Consider the following 18,272-nt stretch of genomic DNA (forward strand, 5'->3'; position numbering starts at 1 on the left):
GAGGAAATGTATTTCCCTTGGGTCATACCAAGTTTCCCTTGGTAACTACAGAACATAAGTCGCATCCTGTTTCTGCAAACCCAATAAAGTCAGATTTGGCTTTTTTGTTTGAAATGGAATGGGGAATTTGTTCCTGTGACAAATTTGATTGCCAATTATATGTTGAACTTCTTAACATTATAATATTAGTCACTTATTCTTTGAGAAATTCAAGCAGAAAGAAAATGGTGCTCAGTGCCATTTTTAAACTTGGGCAGTAAGCTGAAGTTTTACTTTCATACATACCCATGGAAGAGCTAGAGATAAGGCTGAATCAAATCTTATAGGTGGTCAGTTTATAGAAGTGCTCTTATTTACAGTCCTGCATTAATAATGCTTTTGAGAAAAAAAAACATCAAAGTGAGGACTTCTTTTCCCTGCTGGAAGACAAAGTACAGTGGCAGAGATTCTGCTTTTCATTTTCTCTGCCCCTATCCATTAACCACTTGAGCACTGCAGGGACAGCTTTGAGAATCATAGGGAACAGTGTTGTGATTCAACATATCTATCTTCCATTTGATTTTATTTTATTTCAGCATTAATAAGGTTCCAGTTCCAATGCTGAATTTTTAAGGTCAAAACATCCTTTTTTTCTGGCAGTGAAGATCAACTGTAGTAAAGGATTGGATTATTTCATGCATTGTGTTTCTTAGCAGCAATGAGCTTTTAGTGAACTGCAACATGATGTTCATTTGGTCTCTCCTTTGCATTAGGAACACTGTGTTCACTTACCATTGAGAAGGTCATGCCTGAAGATGGAGGGGAATACAAATGCATAGCAGAGAATGCAGCAGGAAAAGCTGAATGTGCTTGCAAAGTGCTGGTGGAAGGTAAGTACTTTCCTGCATACAGGAAGATCGTCCTTAGAACTTCCTCCTTCCCTCACTTTCTCTCCCAGCGCCAGCCTTTTTGAACCACATACACAAAAAGTAAATCTGCCCACTTCCTTCCTGCAATACAATAATTGGTCAATACAATAATTCAGTGAGTACCATAAAGGAGCATGAGCAGAGAGACAGTACAGAGCCAAGGACTCTCGCTGCTTTGTAGAATAATCTACATGCTTCTGCTGCCCACTGCTTTTCTAAAGGATTTTAGAGCAGTAAATTGAATCCATGAGGATTTGCCTCTGAGCTGTATACATTCTTTAAAAGTGTGTAAGAATTCCACGTGGGAGCCTGGCTACCAGTCTGTCTCAGGTCTGCTATGTATGGCATGTTTCTCCATCTAGAACTTTTCAATTCTTTGTATTCAGTGACATCTGGTCCTTCATTTTTTCTAGTGAAGGGGAGGTGATACAAACAAATTAGTTGCTCAACTGCCCTTGTATGCCATAGTCTTAGAAAATGAATAATTTGCTAGTTGAGGGGTGCCGTTGTATATCCCATATCCATGACTGGCAGAGTGGATGGCTGATATTTTTAAATTAGAATTGTGATCTAAAACAACAACTCAAATTGCTTTCCTATGGCTCAGTCTGATGTCAGCATCCCAGACAATGATTTTTAGACCCCAGAAGTAATCTTAAATTTCATTATATTCTCATTGTCCCTATGGACTCCAAATACCTGTGAGAAATATTTGACTTCAGTTGTCAAAGTAGATCAGGGACAAATATATAGACTCGTAAGTGTCTGAGCTCAGACCTAACACAGCCTTCTACCCTTAATTTTTTGCTAGGTGGTTCTATCTTCCACCATTCACTTTTTAGAGAAACCAAGTTTCATGCTCTGGTACCTGGAGATAGGTGACTGAAATGAGTGGTTCCATAACGTTGATTCTATCTTTTTTCCAGTAACTAATTTTTGAACAGTTATCTCTTGCATAAAATAACCTGAAAGCTGAATAGTAGAAAGATATAAATTGATACAGGTAGTGCTGTGATCATAGTCCAGAACTGGAATCTCTTTTTTCAAAGAGAAATGTTGGAATCAAGCAATCTAAAAGATAACACCAATTATAATTTGTGTTACATGAAATGCTCTACCTGGGATAAGCTTGCTGGGAAAAAAAAAAAAAAAAAAAAAAAAAAAAAGATAGCATCTCCTAGTTAATTGTCTATATCACATAGGATACACATTGAAGAAGCATGTATTGACTCTCATGCTGATGAAGTCCACAGTGCTGAGTTGTTGCTGGATTTGGGTTGTGCAGTCTTGAGAATAACACGATATTTATATCAAACTATGGTGTCCGTTCTACCAGGAATAGAAGAAACACGTAAAAGATTATTTTGGATGAAATGATGCTTCAAAGATGCCTTTACTTCACTCTCCCTGCCACATCAAAAGCAGCTTTATGAAAATTTACTTTATTTAATCAAAGTAGACCCATCAATTTTGATGGCACGTCTTTCCTAGTTGCTTCCTCAGGTTCTCAGTGCAGCTGCTTCCACAGTGGGATTCTTCTCTGCTCTCTCTTCCTTTTGGAATGCAACACTCTCCAGCAAGTCTGTGCAGAAAATGTTGCTTAAAAAACTAAAGGCCAGCAATTTCCTCCAACCTTGCAGAAAGATACAAAAACAAAGCAATGTTAACAGACAGCTCTTTTGTTATTGTTTTTTTAAAAAAATAGAATTTATATTTTATTATTTGTTTTGATTGCAGATAGTTCAGCCACAAAGACCCCAAAGCCTACTGAGAAGAAGACCAAGAAGCCAAAGACCACACTTCCCCCTGTGCTGTCAACAGAGAGTAGTAAGTGACGGTGATTTTAATTACTTCCTTTTCATTGGAAACATAAGACAACGTTGGTTTCCGTGGTTATTCCCTTCTGTTTGCAGGCATAGTCTCAGAAACTTGTGCTGCTTCTTTAACCCTTGAACGTAAGGCACGTGAAATGCATTTTTACCTTGTAGGGATTAGAAGTAAGAACTGAAACTGTGAGTTCAGACCTAGCCCACTCAGTTCTCAGTTTTCTGTAATGATGCAATAAACACAAATTTATTTCTCACTGCCTCCCAAAGAGGGCATAAATTCTCAAGTAGTGTTGTGTCCTGTGTAGACAATATGCTGTCTTACCATTAATAGGTAAGGTATCTTTACTGAAATATCTTTTTAAGTGATTTTTTTTTCAATGAGTGTGGGGAGTGGTTTGTTGAATTTTACATTCTTTTTTTCAAGATTAAATTCTTTACTTGTTTTTAATATGTCTTGAAATAACAAATCAGCCACAAATTCCCATGTTTTCTACTCCGCATACATGCGTTTGATTAAGAGGAAACTTGAAATGGTAAAGAAAGCACAATAACGTCACTGTTTAGAAATTCCTAATATCACTACTATTTTTGAAATGAAGTCTTCATAGTATACAAATGTCTATTTAAATGAGAAACTGGACTTTGAAAGTTCTGTATCTTAGATATCCACCATGTGAGTTCCTAAAAAAATGTAAAGACAGAGTTTTAATGGAAATTTGAAATATTTAATCCAGCTGTCTAAAAAAAATATTTATATAATATATATATATATATAATCTGATTTTCTAGCATGGAACATTTTCAGCTGCTTTCAGCAGGATTCAGTCTGATTATGTACTGATTGATGATCACAGGTTATAACTGTGCTTCTGGAATTGATGTCTTGTGTAGACCTGTGCCCTGGGCTACAGCTGTTTCTGTTTCTTAATTTCTGGCTGAGCATTACTTTTCCCTTCCAGCAATCATTTAGGAGTGTGGGAAGGGTCACACCAACATACTCTACTTCTGTACCTCATCTTGAACACTGTAAATTGAAGAAATTAAGATTTTTTTAAAAATTATTTTTCTTGGATATGAAAGTTTAAAGCCATTTAAAGTTCCACAAGATAGTGTTTTGAATATAATTTTCTGTGCACACAAATTCAATGTATTTCACACAATCACAGAATGGTTGAGGTTAGAAGGGACCTCCAGAGGTTACCTGGTCCAAGCCTCCTGCTCAAGCAAGGACAACTAGAGCAGGTTGCCCAGGACCATGTGTCAGCAGCTTTCAATGATCTCCAAAGAGATCTCCACAACCTCTCTGGGCAACCTGTCCCAGCACGCGGTCACCCATATAGTAAAGGAGTGCATCCCTGATGTTCAGAGGGAACCTACTGTTTTTTAGTTTGTACTCATTGCCTCTTTTTCTGTCCCTGGGCACCAATGAAAAGAGCCTGGCTGCATGTTCTTTGCATCTTCCCTTCAGGCTGAATGAAGGTTATATACATTGATAAGATCCACCTGAGCCTCCTCTTCTCCAGGCTGTTGTCCCAACTCCCTCAGCCTCTCCTCATAGGAGAGGTTCTCCAGTCCCTTAATCATTTTGATGGCCCTATGTTGGACTCTCTCCAGTATGTCCATGTCTCTCTTGTACTGGGGGGCCAGAACTGGACACAGTACTCCACAACACCAGGTACAGCAGAAGGATCACCTCTTTTGATCTGCTGATGATACTTTATCTATTGCAGCCAAGAATACCATTAGTCTCCTTAGCAGAAAGGACACGTTGCTGACTCATATTCAACTTGGTGTCCACCAGGACTCCTAGGTCCTTTTCTGCAAAGTTGCTTTCCAGCAGGCTGGCCCCCACCATGGGGTAATTCCCCCCCAGGTGTAGGCCTTTGCACTTCTCCTTGTTTGAACTTTATTAGATTCTTGTCAGCCCACCTCTCCAGCCGATCCAGCTCCCTCTGGATGGCAGCATGGCACTCTGGCGAGTCAGCCACTTCTCCTAGTTTCCTCTCATCTTCCCAGCAGTGTTGTCAATTGCAGCTTCCCCAGGAGAAAGTGAGAGTAGGAATTAAATCTAAATACATGTATGTATGACCTGATCCACATCCTTCTGGAATCATTGCTTGTCTTGCTGTTGATGTTAGTGGAAATTGGGTATAGGAAGTAAAATGGAAGCTCATAATTCTGCACTCAGTAATAATTGGGAAACAAACATTGAAATAATGGTGATTTGTTTTCTTAAGAATGCTCTGTGGCGTGTTATATCAGTGTTTAAAGTTCCTGAACTTCTGATAAGCCTTTTTTTTCAAAATGTCTTTAATACATGTTTTATGTTGTACTGAAAGCATCAAGATAACCAGACAGAATGTTGGGCTTCAGCAGAGCTTTTGGAAAACTTTGGAAAAATGCATAGTTAATTTTAAAAGGATTTGGCTGCAGGGATTCCACAGGTGTCTTTTAACATCTCGGTCTCAGACTCTGGAGAGCTGTGGGTATTTATCTGTCTGAAATGAGCATTACATTTGTCAGTGGCAAAATACACAAAACTGATCCAGTAGACTTCATATTTTCAATATAAACTGAAATCTCTTCCAGAAGTAAAGAATTTAGAGTTCCTTTCCTGAAAGAGAGTGTGCTTAACAAGTCAGGTATTTTTGCATCCTTATGGTACCACTTCTCTACAAAAGAAGGTTACTAAATAGTGACTGTGAAAAAAGATGTCCCAATCTAAGAAAGAGATAATTTTTGCCCTAGGAGGAACCTTCAGGAAATCTTACAGAAAGGAATTCATTTTTTGTTCCTGAAAGCAAAGATCAGTACATTTCTTTTTCTGAATGTGAAAGAATGTTTCTGGCATCTGTAGATGCTGATCTGTAGGTTTAATCTGTAGCTGTAGATTCTGATCTGTAGAAATTTTCTCACTGTGAGAATAGTGGCTGTCCCATTGACTCCTTCTGACAATGTTATTTTATTATTGGAATTTTGGGTTTTCTAAGCTACAGAAATCCAATAGTAAATCTAATGTGGGGTATTAGCTCCTTTGAAATGCTATACATATTAGACTGTCATTTAGAATAAGCAGTTACTCTCAGAAAAGCATCTATGAAGACAGCTTTGTAGCGTTCAATATTTTTAAAGATCTCTGAATGGATCCTTGCAGTGTTTACATGCAGAAAGATTGTTCTTATGTTAGCAACTTAGCAAAATTTGAATGCATTTTTTTGTTCAAAATTTGTATTCTATCACCAGAATTTAGTAATGATTATGAGTCTGTTGCATTTAGCAACTCTGAAATGCTAAATAGAATAAATAATAATATTTTTGAGAAAAACGAACAGATTCAGGTTTGAATCTGAATGAAATCAATATCAATCCTGAGAAAGAATGGAGGAAGGATGTCTTTTTTTTTTCTCATGTCATAACCAGTTCATTCTACACTGACTTTGCTGACTTAGGCTTTGTCACTCATATGAATGTGAAATGCTGCTGAGAAATGTGTTCAAAATGCTAATGTGAAATGCTAGGTGAATGTGAAATGCTACTGAGAATAATAAGCATTGTGTTTCCTCTACACGGATACAAAAGACTAGAAGAGACAGTGGAAAATTGGAACCTTTCATTATTTATCATACTTCATACTCCATGCCACACCAGTACAATAAGTGGATAGCGTAAGAGTCTTCTAGCTTCACATAACCCTGCAGCAGAAGTTTTAAGCTAAAATCCTCACCACTTGAATATTTCTCTAGGGAGCTCCAAAATCATGTGATGTGAAGAGATTTGGGAACCAATTTCCCATTGAAATTAGAAGTTACTTCAAATGAGATTTAAAGGGAGTTACTTATTTAAATTACCAAGATCACTTTGCAAAATTTTCAGTGGTCATTAAATAAATGTTTTTCGCCCAACAGACTGGAAAAATAGAAGTGCTGCTTGAGCTTTTAAGAGTAAATAATGAATTGATGGTTTATAAGTAAATAATTATCTTTAAAGAAAAAAAAAAAAAAAAAAAAACTTTTACTACTCTATACCTCCTAAAATTTTGTGCTGTTTTATGTTTCTTAAACTGAAGAACTGAAACAGCAGCAAAACACAGCTTGAGCAATTAGCCCAAGAGCAGGAACATTCACTTGCAGGTCTGGAACTCAGCTTTCTTAGTGCTTGGTCTTGTGATTAGTTTGTATACCTTACACAGAATGTACTTCTTTTTTTTTCTTTTTTTAAACCAACATCCCAAAAATTTACATAAATTGTGAGTTTTTTTAAAGCTGGATTTTTTTCAAAGTGTGTGTTTCTTTGGTGGTTGAGGTTTTTTGTTTGGTTGGTTTTTGGTTTGGTTTGTTTTTAGGATTTACTTTGTGAGAAGGCATATTACAACAGTTAGAGGCTATTTCTTAAACTTCACCAGGGCTCAGCAGTGCAACATAACTTTACTATAGTAGGAAGAAACTGTATCCCAGTCATTGCTACTGAGAAAAGAATTGGCTTTCATGCTTTAGAAAATAACCCTCCTAAATCTAAGCATCAGATCAAAGTGTTTAAAGGGAAATGCTTACTGTTTTTTGAGAGCTAATTCATACCGCTGCTTCCAGTAAATATTAATAGGTGACAACTATCACCTGTCAAAATCACTGGTATGAAAATCTAACAGGATATCCTGGATTCCCTCATCTGAGGAATACAGTTGTTAAACCCACTGTTTTCAGTACCCAAACCACATACATTGAAGGAATGCGCCAGCACATGCTCCAATGGCACAACCATAAGTTCTTCTGCTTTTCTGTGAAGAATAAAGTTACATCAAAGGAAGGAACTTCTTCCACACACCTCCAAGTAAAGGGGCCCAAGATGCATTATTTAACAGTATCTGGCATCTTGCTGATATAAATCTTTTATATCAGCTACTGCATAAATCTTTTTGATTTCATGTCAAATACATTTTGGTTAAGTAATGATGCATTCTTTTGCTGACAGTTGTTAATAAAATGTCTCCACTGACACTTTCCAGATTTAATCCTTTGGAAGGCTGTGCTGTTATCTTACCAGGTCTGATTTTTCAACAGTGTTGGTACTTGAATTCAGACTGAGCAGTGGCATCCCTGGAACAGGGTTATAAATATAAATATGTCCAAGAGGACTTCTTAGCATATTACATATTCATTGCCATAGTATGTGTGCACTTGGGGGTGGAGGGGAGATTTTAAGCAATGTAATTACCATGAAGAAATTATGAGTCAGTGGCCAAGTGATTAGCACGCAGTCCTGTTATCTGCTCTTCAGTAAACAATCTTGTCAGAGAAATCAAAATCTGCAAGCACCATTTTGAGAAAATGTTACATTTAAAATTTAAGTTTGATGAGTTTTTGGTTGGTTTCCATTCTATCGATATAATATGAAACATGGCATGGATGAACATAAAATGTTTCTAAATTTTACTGTCATGTCAGATTGTTTTCTCCTTGGTATAAAACTTACCTCTTTCTAGGGGAAGAACTGAGTTGCTAAGGAACTAACTAATCAGGTCAGAGTTGTTCTCTTAGTTGTACAAATAAGACTGTACTATGTAGCAACTGTGGTCTGGCAACTGTGCTGCTGCTGCTGTCTTCTTTGCTCCCTAGCATAGTCTGAGATGCTTTTTAGGGCTCAATGAGGCTCTTTAAACCAGTTCTCTCAGTCCCATTCATTTCCCAGAAGGTTCGTGATGCTCAAGTTCTGACTGTTGCAAGAAGAACCAAGATGTTTTCTGCACTTGTTTGAGCATGTGAGGTACCTAGATCTCTACTCAGTGTGTTGGAACAATATGAGTTTCAGTGCCTGAGAAGTCTCTTACCAAAATTTTTCAAGGAAAAAAATCAATATATCAATAAGTATATGTAAATAAAATTGCTGTGAACTATTATTAAGATGTAGATTTCTTTTTTAAAAGTCTAAACAATGAGAGGTGCTGAATGCATTCTTCAGAATTAGGGTCCTAGGCTGAATAACTGTGGCACAAGTCCTTCCAACCAAACTGGCTGAAATAACAAGGCAATGTCAAGAATTAACTTGGGTAACTATGAAGGCTGGTTGCTTCCCTTGATGAAAAGAAAATTCAGTTACAGTACCTGTAGAGGACCAATGGAGAAATACTAATGTATCATGTAAATCACTTTTCCATGATGCCCAGTCCAGCACTGTTAGATAATGTCAGGTATGCATTTTGAATCTCTTCCAGGTTACTTTACAGCTCACACCATGCTGACATTTTCTGAGTTAAATATTGGCACAAGACAATATTTTCCATGTGTTTTTCATACAGTCCACCCTACATAGCTGTATGTTGACAGAAGAAGACAGAAATGTTTATTGACTGTCTCATGCAGAGAAAAATGAGTGTAGCTTTTGCAACATGGCCTTGAACTGAAGAGATGCCATGCACCGTTACTTCCCAGTTAAGTCACTGACTAGAAATTGCAGATCTTTGGCAGGTAATAGGAACATTGACCAAAGTTTCTTTTCTCCAAAAGGGATCTAAATCAATTGGCTTGATAAATGTGCAAAAGCACAGAACACTTAGTTTTTCCCACTGAAATCATCTGGAGCTCCTGAATATCTAAATGGCATGACAGTCTTTTCCCTTCCTAACAGACTGGGTAGCAGGCTTGTGACTGCTATTCATACACAATTGAGCACAGAATTTTAGCAGTTTATTCTAGATGTTCTTGCAGGACATGAGAAATGCAAAAATTGAACCTATTTTTAAGAAACCAATGTAGTTGTCTTGCTCCCATCAAAACTTTTAGTGGAATTAACACTTGATTGTAAGCTGTTTGATACTGGATCTCTTCTGTGTTACTCAGATTTGTTTTAACTGCAGAAATTGCTCAAGGACAGTGCTGACAAACAGCTAAAGAATTGTTTTTTTTCCTCCAGCTGAGCTGTTTTAAAATACTGATTTACTTTCAGTGTACTATTCTGCATTGCTGAAGCTCTGAGTGTGCTAGTATATGCTAGCTCTTTCTTGACTGGAATGTAGTAGTGAATATTTCCTGGAACTTTTTTTCCCTAATGGTGGAGGAGGCTGGATTTTTTTTCAATTAGAGGACAATCTCTGCATGATTTAGAAGCTAAATATGGGGTGTTGCAACAAAATGTCAGTTGTTTTTAATGAGGAAAATAAAAGCCACTAAACACCGCACTGAAACACGCAAACTGAAATGACTGTCTTGTTCGGCATTTAGTTTTCTAATTTCCTCATGTCATCAAATTTAATCAGAGTTGTACTCTACTTTATTGTATTTAGATAATAAATAGTTATTTGGAAACAGAATGAGGAATTTACTTCTTGAGAAGCAATTGAGTGGAATTGTTTAACTTTCAAACCTAGACAATATGTTCAGGCTACTGGTTCTGGTACATTGTCACTGTTGTTTTTCTCTGTAGCAATTAGCATAGGTTAATGAGCATATGAATAAATTGGTAAGTAATGATGCATTGTCTTTTAGTACAATTTTAGTCATCATCTTCCTCTTATCTCAGCTTGTCTGTATTAAGTAATACTTGTAACAGGTTTTTGTACCAGCAAGGAAGCCTGTGTTAGAAATAACATTAGAACTGAATAAGTAATTGCCTTAACTGTGAGGCCAAGCTTTTTATTCTTCTGTACTTTTAGGTCTCAGTCATACTATGCTTTCTAGCATCAGAAGTGGGTAGTGAAGATTCAGAGAACTGTCACCTTTGGTATCAGACCCTGATGTCTGTCCCTAGGGTCAGAATAAGATTACACCGCGATTCATTTGCATGTGGGAGACAGAGACCTCTTAAAGTCACGTCCCACATGCATTGATGTGAGATAGAGAAGACAGAGCAGAGACTTGAATCTGTTTTCTGTCTCCTGTACATATGTTCTCATTTCTGTGATACCTAACACATTATAGACAAGACTTCTTTTTCCAGTGTCTCTTTAAGGGAACTCTCAAAAAAAAAAAAAATATTAATTTAGCTCCTCTCAGAAGGCAAAATCTTGGAAAGTTTTGCATGATTGGAAAATGGTTTCCTATGTGACTGCAGTATTAGAGTATGACATTGGCTCTTCTCCTACCTTGAAATAAAATGAGACTTACACAAGGAGGCAGAAGCAGAGAAATGTCTTGCTCATGTATGTTTAACAGTTAGATATTTACTGTGCTTGTTTCAAAGCTGCTGAAATCCATCCCTATAAAAGATATGCTCATAACTTTAGACATGTCCCTAAAGAAAGACAGTAGGAATTATGAACTGGTTAGAAATGCTGTCTTGAGAACTTATGTTTTTTTCAGACTGTTACTGACTTTTACTTCATGCTTTATGAAAGCAAGTTGTGCAGAGAGCCATTTCAGGGGAGGGCTATGACTATTTTTAGTAAAATTCCAAAAAAGGGAAACAAAAAAGAAAGACAGGCTTCTGAACGTATCTGCTCTCATGAATTCAACATCAGGGCAAAGAACTTCACAACCAAATGTCCCACAGCTATCAGACTGTATGGAATCTTTCCCTTTTTTAGTGTATGTCCCCCCAGACACAAGCTGTCTAAGAGGCAAACCTGCCTATAAAGTTATGTAAATACCAGCCTTGTGATGTTTACATTAAATCATTTCTAGAAGGCAGATTCATTTAAGGAGGCAATATTATGTCCTTTTTCTTCCAGACTGGTTTTCAGCCTCAGCCTATTTCAATGTAAATATCAAAAGAGACAAACTCTCTTTTTTTAAAAAAAAGCAGCAGGAGCAGACTTGCACTAACATTTCCAAGAGGCTTAAATATTTTAATGAAAACAATCATTTGACCTTGTCAACTTTGATTAATCTTATTAGATTTTTTCAATGTCTCCAGCAGCTTTTGAAACAAAAGCTGCTTTTCAAAAGATGCATGAGGTGAGCTGGGATTCTTAAGGAACGTCTAAGAACAGTAGAGTGTACACAAGCAGCCAAAAAAGTCAGCTTCAGGGATGTAGCAATGTATCCTACTCATTCCCTTCCACACTGCCCCTGCCTTTCATTTCTGCTCAGGGCTATTTGTGTCTGCAAAACAGGATATTCAGCCAGACCTTCCAGCAACCCTCTGCAGTCTCCATGGTTTGATGAAGTCCAGTGATAGTCTGCATATCCTCAGTTAAGTTAATGTAATGTCCTGATGGGTAAAAATGAAAAATTAAACAAAAATGTTTTATTTACATATAAAAAGTATTGTCCTAGCTAAATAAGGTGATGGGGTTGTGTTATTTGCTTTGCTGCTACAGAAATCTGCATTGAGGTGAGAGCCTTCTTAACCATCTTAAACATAGCCTTTATTTTTTCCAGGACTAAGAGGGACACCATGCATTTATGCCACTTCTAGGGTAAAGTAATACCCAGTGGTTCACTGTACATCCTTGCCTATCCAAAAGCATTGTTCTTTAAAAGCGATAAATCAAATGTTACTGATTGTAGTTGTGAATGAACAAATTATGTTATGGAGGTCCCTTCTGTGATGAGCTGGATAGTTGATAGTAAGCAGGGAAAAGTGAGAGAGGTATCTGAGTATACAGACATCTGTTCTGTGTATGTGTTGTGCAAAGGCAGAGAGTGACATTGTCAGCCAGGCAGAAGAAAAATCTTGAGATATTAAGAGTCAGAGTGAAATATGAACATTCAGAGAATGAGATGACTCCACCAGAACCTTGCCTGTTAACTAAGATACTGCACCAAATATACTACAAAGGCCAAGAAGTAAAAGCTGAGTGAAAATCATATGGGATTAAGGAATTTGGTTTTCCTCCTATTTGCCTCCAGTGACATTTCTGAAAAATAAAAATAGTGTCTGCAACCCAAGATGTCATTTGACAAATGGCACTTTTTACTCATCGCTGGTGTGCTTTGTTCATATCAAGTGTAATGGAATATGAAGATAACTGAATTCATCATGTTGCTTTAACTAGTATTAAAAGCCATTATAATTCTAAGGATATAACAAGCAACTATTCCTTTCTCAGTTTAGAGAAGAGAATCTGAAGTCAACAGCACATGAAAAAATATTTGCATGTTATTAAATCATATAACTGAGTTTCCATGAGATTATGCATCTAATGCATAACTAATGGGTTACTTTCGTTAATGGGGATGTTTAACAGTTGCTGATGGGCTAGATTCTCCAGCCCTTCCGAGTGGCACCTGGTATGCAAGTAGTTTCAACCACATAACTGTAACTACAGCCTGAAATAAATGAGCTCAGAGTGTGACCATGCAATGTTAAAAAGGAGAACTGCTTTGAAAATACCACTTGTCGCTTTTACTTATACAGTTTGGGCAGGAAAGAGGAGCTGAAAATATATATGCTGTCACTTTAGCAGCCAGGGGACTTGTCAGCCAGTTAATGGACCAAAAAGTAATGGGTCTCTTCAATGAGCAATAGTGCTCTTTGAAGGCCTCTATTTAAAAAGAGTTAAATCCACAAGGAAGATATGGTCCAGTTATACTGGGATAAAATCCCCAGACGTACTAATCTAAACTTTTAACTGTTCTGTTAAGCTGGCAGTCACTGAAGAAAGGCTTCCTTGGGAGATAGTCAAGTCTTCTTTTTTGACTCAGCCATAAGTACTGCAAGAATATCCTACCTCTCCATTTTAGTATTTCTGGTTCCAACAAAATCAATAAAGACAGAGCATATAAAAGCTAAACATACCTTGAAAGAAAATCACTATGAAATGGAATATTTTATAAGAAGGTGACAACAACTTCTATATTCAGAGCGTAGTGAAATATTCCCCAGAATGTACTGGATAGACACTGGTGTTGACAGCTAAACCATGACTTATTAAAGCATTTCGTCTTTTAACAACCCATAGCACATCAGTTGTTATTTCCAGCAACCCTAAAACTAAAATCCAAGTCTTCACGACTGTCTATGACATTAGAGCCCCATGCTGGGTTCATTTCTCATGGCTCCTTATTCACAGGGCATCAGATATGTCACCTGGACATCATGCATAGCTTGTAGTTTGCAAGTAGCAAAGGAAGTTAAAATAAAAATCTCTCTTTATTGCTTTGGTGGGGGTTTTGGTATTCCTGTTTTGTTTTGGTTTTAGTTCCTCAATGTCTTCTGACTTTGAAGTATTTTAAACAATGATCAAAATAATTCAAACCTTTTGACACTGTTATGGCTACCGCTAAGCACCTATGTAGATGCTGCCAGATATTCAAAATCACTTAGCAGATATTACCTCCATTGCAGGCAACAATATCTCAATAGCTAGGCTACTCAATCAAGCTGCCTAGTTGAGCACAAGAAAATAAGAAATGTCATTTCAGAGCAGAGGCCATCCTCTGACAAGGATGCTTAGGATAGCAAATAAGAAAAGTGCTTTAAAAGGAATGATTTCTTCCACTTCTGGAATTTAGTGGTTTGAAAGCATCCAGACTGTTACATTTAATGGCTACCACTAGACATAACTCCAATGAATCTGTCCTTTTGAACCTTTCTATGTTTCTGACCTGCAAAAAATTGTTTGTCCGTGAACCTAACTTTCGCATGCTACATTTAAAAACACTTCTTTTGTTTCTTTTAGAACTGTTCCCTGGTGATTTAATTGGATAGCCCCTAGATCTTTTTTCCACGAAATAGTGAACAGTCATTATCTACATACCTGTCTTCTCAACCTTTTTCTACTTACCATTCATAATTTTGTAGAACATTGTCTTCCTGATATGTAGGTGCCCAGGTGTCAAATACTGGGCCATATTTTTGGATGCTATGACCCTTTCTTTTGTGAATACTTGAAAAAGTTGTCCCTGCCTAGGGAAGAAGATGTGGCAGAGGAGCAATACGAGTATTTACTGCCTGTATATGTCTGTTTCTTTACTATCTCATAAATGACATGATTAATATGTGGTGTTCACTGCTTTAGTTTTAAATGAGCTCATTCAGCATTGATTATGCTTGAAGTTTGAGCAGATATTCAATATGAGGTGGATCTGGGCCTTGTGTTTTCACCTCATTAAACTGCTATGAGGAATGGAGTATGACAGATTATAGGATATGTGCAGCAGATTTGTTTGACTCTAAGTGTTGAAGTTCCCATTTCAACAGTGAAAATTCTGAGGATTATTCAACATATCAGAAGTGTTTTTTGAAAGTGTTTTTAGTTCTTGAGTTTTATGTGCTGCAAGAACATCATAGATTTCCAAGTGCCAACAAAGAATCACTGTGAATGTAAGCAGTTTATTTGCTACCTTCCAAAACTCACATTTGACTTAACTTTATTTTCATTTTTTTATTAGGTGAAGCAACAGTGAAGAAGAAACCAGCTCCAAAGACTCCTCCAAAAGCAGGTAATCATTTTCATTTATCACCTACTTGGAATAAACAATAAACCAATACTGTTTTATAGAACAGGCAATGCATTTATAAGTACAGCCGTTTACCTACTGAATTTATCATGCATATGTTATTAAATGGTGGGTATGAGGTTCTGTGAGGACTAAAATGGAAAGCTGAGTCCAGTTTTCAAACTTGTTCATAAGGTTACACGTGGCTAAAACTTAAATTATGAGCATGCAAAAAAGTAATTATCAGATAAATTATAGCAAGATCCTATAGCATGTCAGCATTGTAACTCTTGCCCATTTTTCTATCCTCAACACAGTTTAGCCTTCAGTGAAAAGGGTTTTAATATGTACATATTTAATATGTATCACAGAATGCCACATCTGCATGAGTAGGTACCACAGAGAAGCTGATATGCCATACATTTCCTCTTAACTGGCATTATGGTAACTTGTTTGTGTGTTTGCATTCTCCTAGGAAAAGCTATATTTAAAGCTACCCAGAATGTTCCTTTGTAAGAAACTGCTTTCAGTGTCCTAAAACTTGGTCAGGCTTTTTGACTATTCAATCTGTTTTCTCTGGCAGATGTGTGCCTCAGCCTAATTTCTTTCAGATACTTTCAAAACAAAACAAAGCAACAACAACAAAAGCTTTTCTAAGAAAAACAAACCACTTTGTTTTACTGACATTGAAAATAAAATAAAAGCACTGTTTTCATGCCCAGTAGCCCTATGCTTTGGACAGGAATGTTACATTTGGCAGTGAAGTCATTCTAGTGTTAGGGAGTCCCTTTTAATACTTCTGTCAAAATATCTTCATATCTGCCATCCCTCACCCAAAAATATTTTTTTTACCGTGCTGCTCCTGTAAAGCAACAGGAAAGGTTTAACCCTGGAATTGTCAAGAAGGTGATATTTCTGGCACCTGTCTCTAGCAGTTGCCAGGGGTCTGTCACACTCAGCATCACAAGTGAGAGGCAGGAAATGGCACTAATTGAAAAAGAGCAGTTCTGCCATCTAACCATACCCAGATGATGAGAAGAAAGAGGAGGAGAAATACCTATTTCCAACATGGAGGAATAAGAATGGGACTGCAAGACTGAAAAGACTGTAATACATGAACAGAAGGATGTGTCATTGCTCATAGGAGAATTGAGTATGATGAAGAAAAAGTTGATTTCCTTCCTTACTTCTCTCTATAATAGATGTCCCACATGATGCTCACCTGGGCACTCTAGAAATAATATTCAAAGGCAGCTGTTGAATTTTAGATTTTATGAATGCTGTTGATGACATTAGGGAGCAGGTTTGCAGACCCTTCCATCATGTGCAAATTGAGATGAAGTTAGCTGGGGCCCTTCAAAAATACAAAGTGAAGAAGAATCCTACAGCAAAACATTCTGTAAACTGTTTGGAATTGGTGGTAGGTTTTGACTGTTTCCACCTTCAGATTTCTATGCCTTGGTCTTGTATGAGCAGCTTCTGATGTGTAGATTGTTACTGCTTCACTACAGTAGAATTAAAAATGTCCACAGTGTTGTTTCATTGGAAGCAACAGATAAGTGCCAGTCTGTATTTCAAATATTGCTCTGAAACTGTTGAGCCAATACAAGTATGTGTTTTGAATTTTAAGAAAAATAGAAGGTATAGTTACATAAAGGGATTTTATTTTATTTTTTAATTATTTTTTCTTTTTTTTTTTTTTTTGGGTCAGCTACTCCTCCTCAGATTACTCAGTTCCCAGAAGACAGAAAAGTCCGTGCTGGTGAATCAGTGGAATTGTTTGCCAAGGTGGTAGGAACAGCACCCATAACTTGCACCTGGATGAAGTTCCGTAAGCAGGTAAATTGTTTTCTGGTCTGTTTTAACAATCATAAAAAATATAGCTGGACAAGAACTCCAACAACCCATCTTGTCAATCTCCTTTCTCCAGGGACTGGCAGTATCCATGTCATTCCTGTCATATGTTTTCCTCACCTCTGTTGAAAACTTTACAATGATGGAGATTTCACAGCCTCCATTGACAATCTATTGCAGTGCCTAAATACCCATAATGTTAGAAATTCTTTTCCTAATGCCAAACCTAAATCTTTCTTGCTACAGTTTAAACCCATTGCTGTGTGTTCTCTCTCCTAAAAGTAATGACTGTTCCTTTGAGAAAAGCCTTAGACCATGTAATTAAAATATAGTTGATGCAAAGGATGTAGTATCTGAAAGATATTTTTCACAGGAAATGTTTCTGTCCTTTAGAAACAATCTTTTCTTCATTGATGCTAGTTCTAAAGCTATGTCAGAGGGGCAAAATGCCGTGTAGAAAACTTGAATGAAATATCTTAAAACACAAATGTCACACTGCAAGGCATATCAGCCACTGTGCTGCATTCATCCCCTGGATTTAAAGTTCTTTCTACTTGAATTACTTTCCTTGTATTGTATTGCATATGTCCATAAAGGCAAGAGTTTCTTTAATGAGTAATTAAAACACTTTAAACCAAACAATCCAAGCAAGTACAAGTTGGAAGATGAAGTGCCAAGTTAAGACAGAGCAAATGTAAACATGTACTGTAGCTGCTATTGTGTTTATTTCATTCTGAATTTGTTATGCACTCTATAGAACATAAATAAAAACAGTTTTCCTTCTACAAGGAAGTTTATATTCTAAATCCATATGGGTCAGCATTTAATTGAAAAAGTTCTAACAGTTTGGCAGACCAAAGGGTATTCCAGCTTCCTTTTTTGCTAAGCCTAAATTAACCTATTTTAGGGGAAAGAGTGTTTTTGTTTTCATTTCCCTGAACTCTCAAATTTCCTTAAATTTCTTTAATTTAGAGACTGGAATTAAAAAGTGGTCTACTAATTTCCACAAATATAGGCCTCAGAAGTGACACTGAGTTCCCCATTTAGCTGAGATCTGTCTTGGCGCATGGGTGAAATGTACCCCTCAAAAGTGAGTTCCTGGTATGTTCATGTTTCTGAGTTCATCAATGAATACAACAGTCCTATCTGTGTAAATTTCAATATTTTTATATACAAAATGAAAGTGCAAACTGAGACCAGCACCTAATGCTACCCATATCAGATCTCTGGTTCAACAGTTTATTTCATTTGTAAAAGGATGGTAAAAGTAACCATCTTTATAATTTCTTTTTTAATTGTTTACTGTAAGACAATTTAAAGGCTTGCAAAACTGTAAAATCAGATGGAGGATAATTTTTTTTAGATGG

At 36.9% G+C, this 18,272-nt stretch overlaps 1 protein-coding gene across 5 annotated transcripts in view; it reads left to right on the top strand.

Annotated features, from left to right (window-relative positions):
• MYLK (myosin light chain kinase) overlaps positions 1-18,272 on the top strand; it is a 205,100-nt gene that overhangs the window by 140,203 nt on the left and 46,625 nt on the right. For all 5 annotated transcript variants that reach the window (XM_035330846.1, XM_035330847.1, XM_035330845.1 and 2 more), the window contains 4 exons: positions 753-869; positions 2,646-2,735; positions 15,004-15,054; positions 16,763-16,890. In XM_035330846.1, the coding sequence (XP_035186737.1) occupies positions 753-869; positions 2,646-2,735; positions 15,004-15,054; positions 16,763-16,890 (386 nt within the window). The remainder of the gene's footprint in view (positions 1-752; positions 870-2,645; positions 2,736-15,003; positions 15,055-16,762; positions 16,891-18,272) is intronic.

This window comes from Oxyura jamaicensis, chromosome 7 (genome assembly GCF_011077185.1).
Source record: "Oxyura jamaicensis isolate SHBP4307 breed ruddy duck chromosome 7, BPBGC_Ojam_1.0, whole genome shotgun sequence".
In the NCBI taxonomy this organism is placed as follows: Eukaryota; Metazoa; Chordata; class Aves; order Anseriformes; family Anatidae; genus Oxyura; species Oxyura jamaicensis.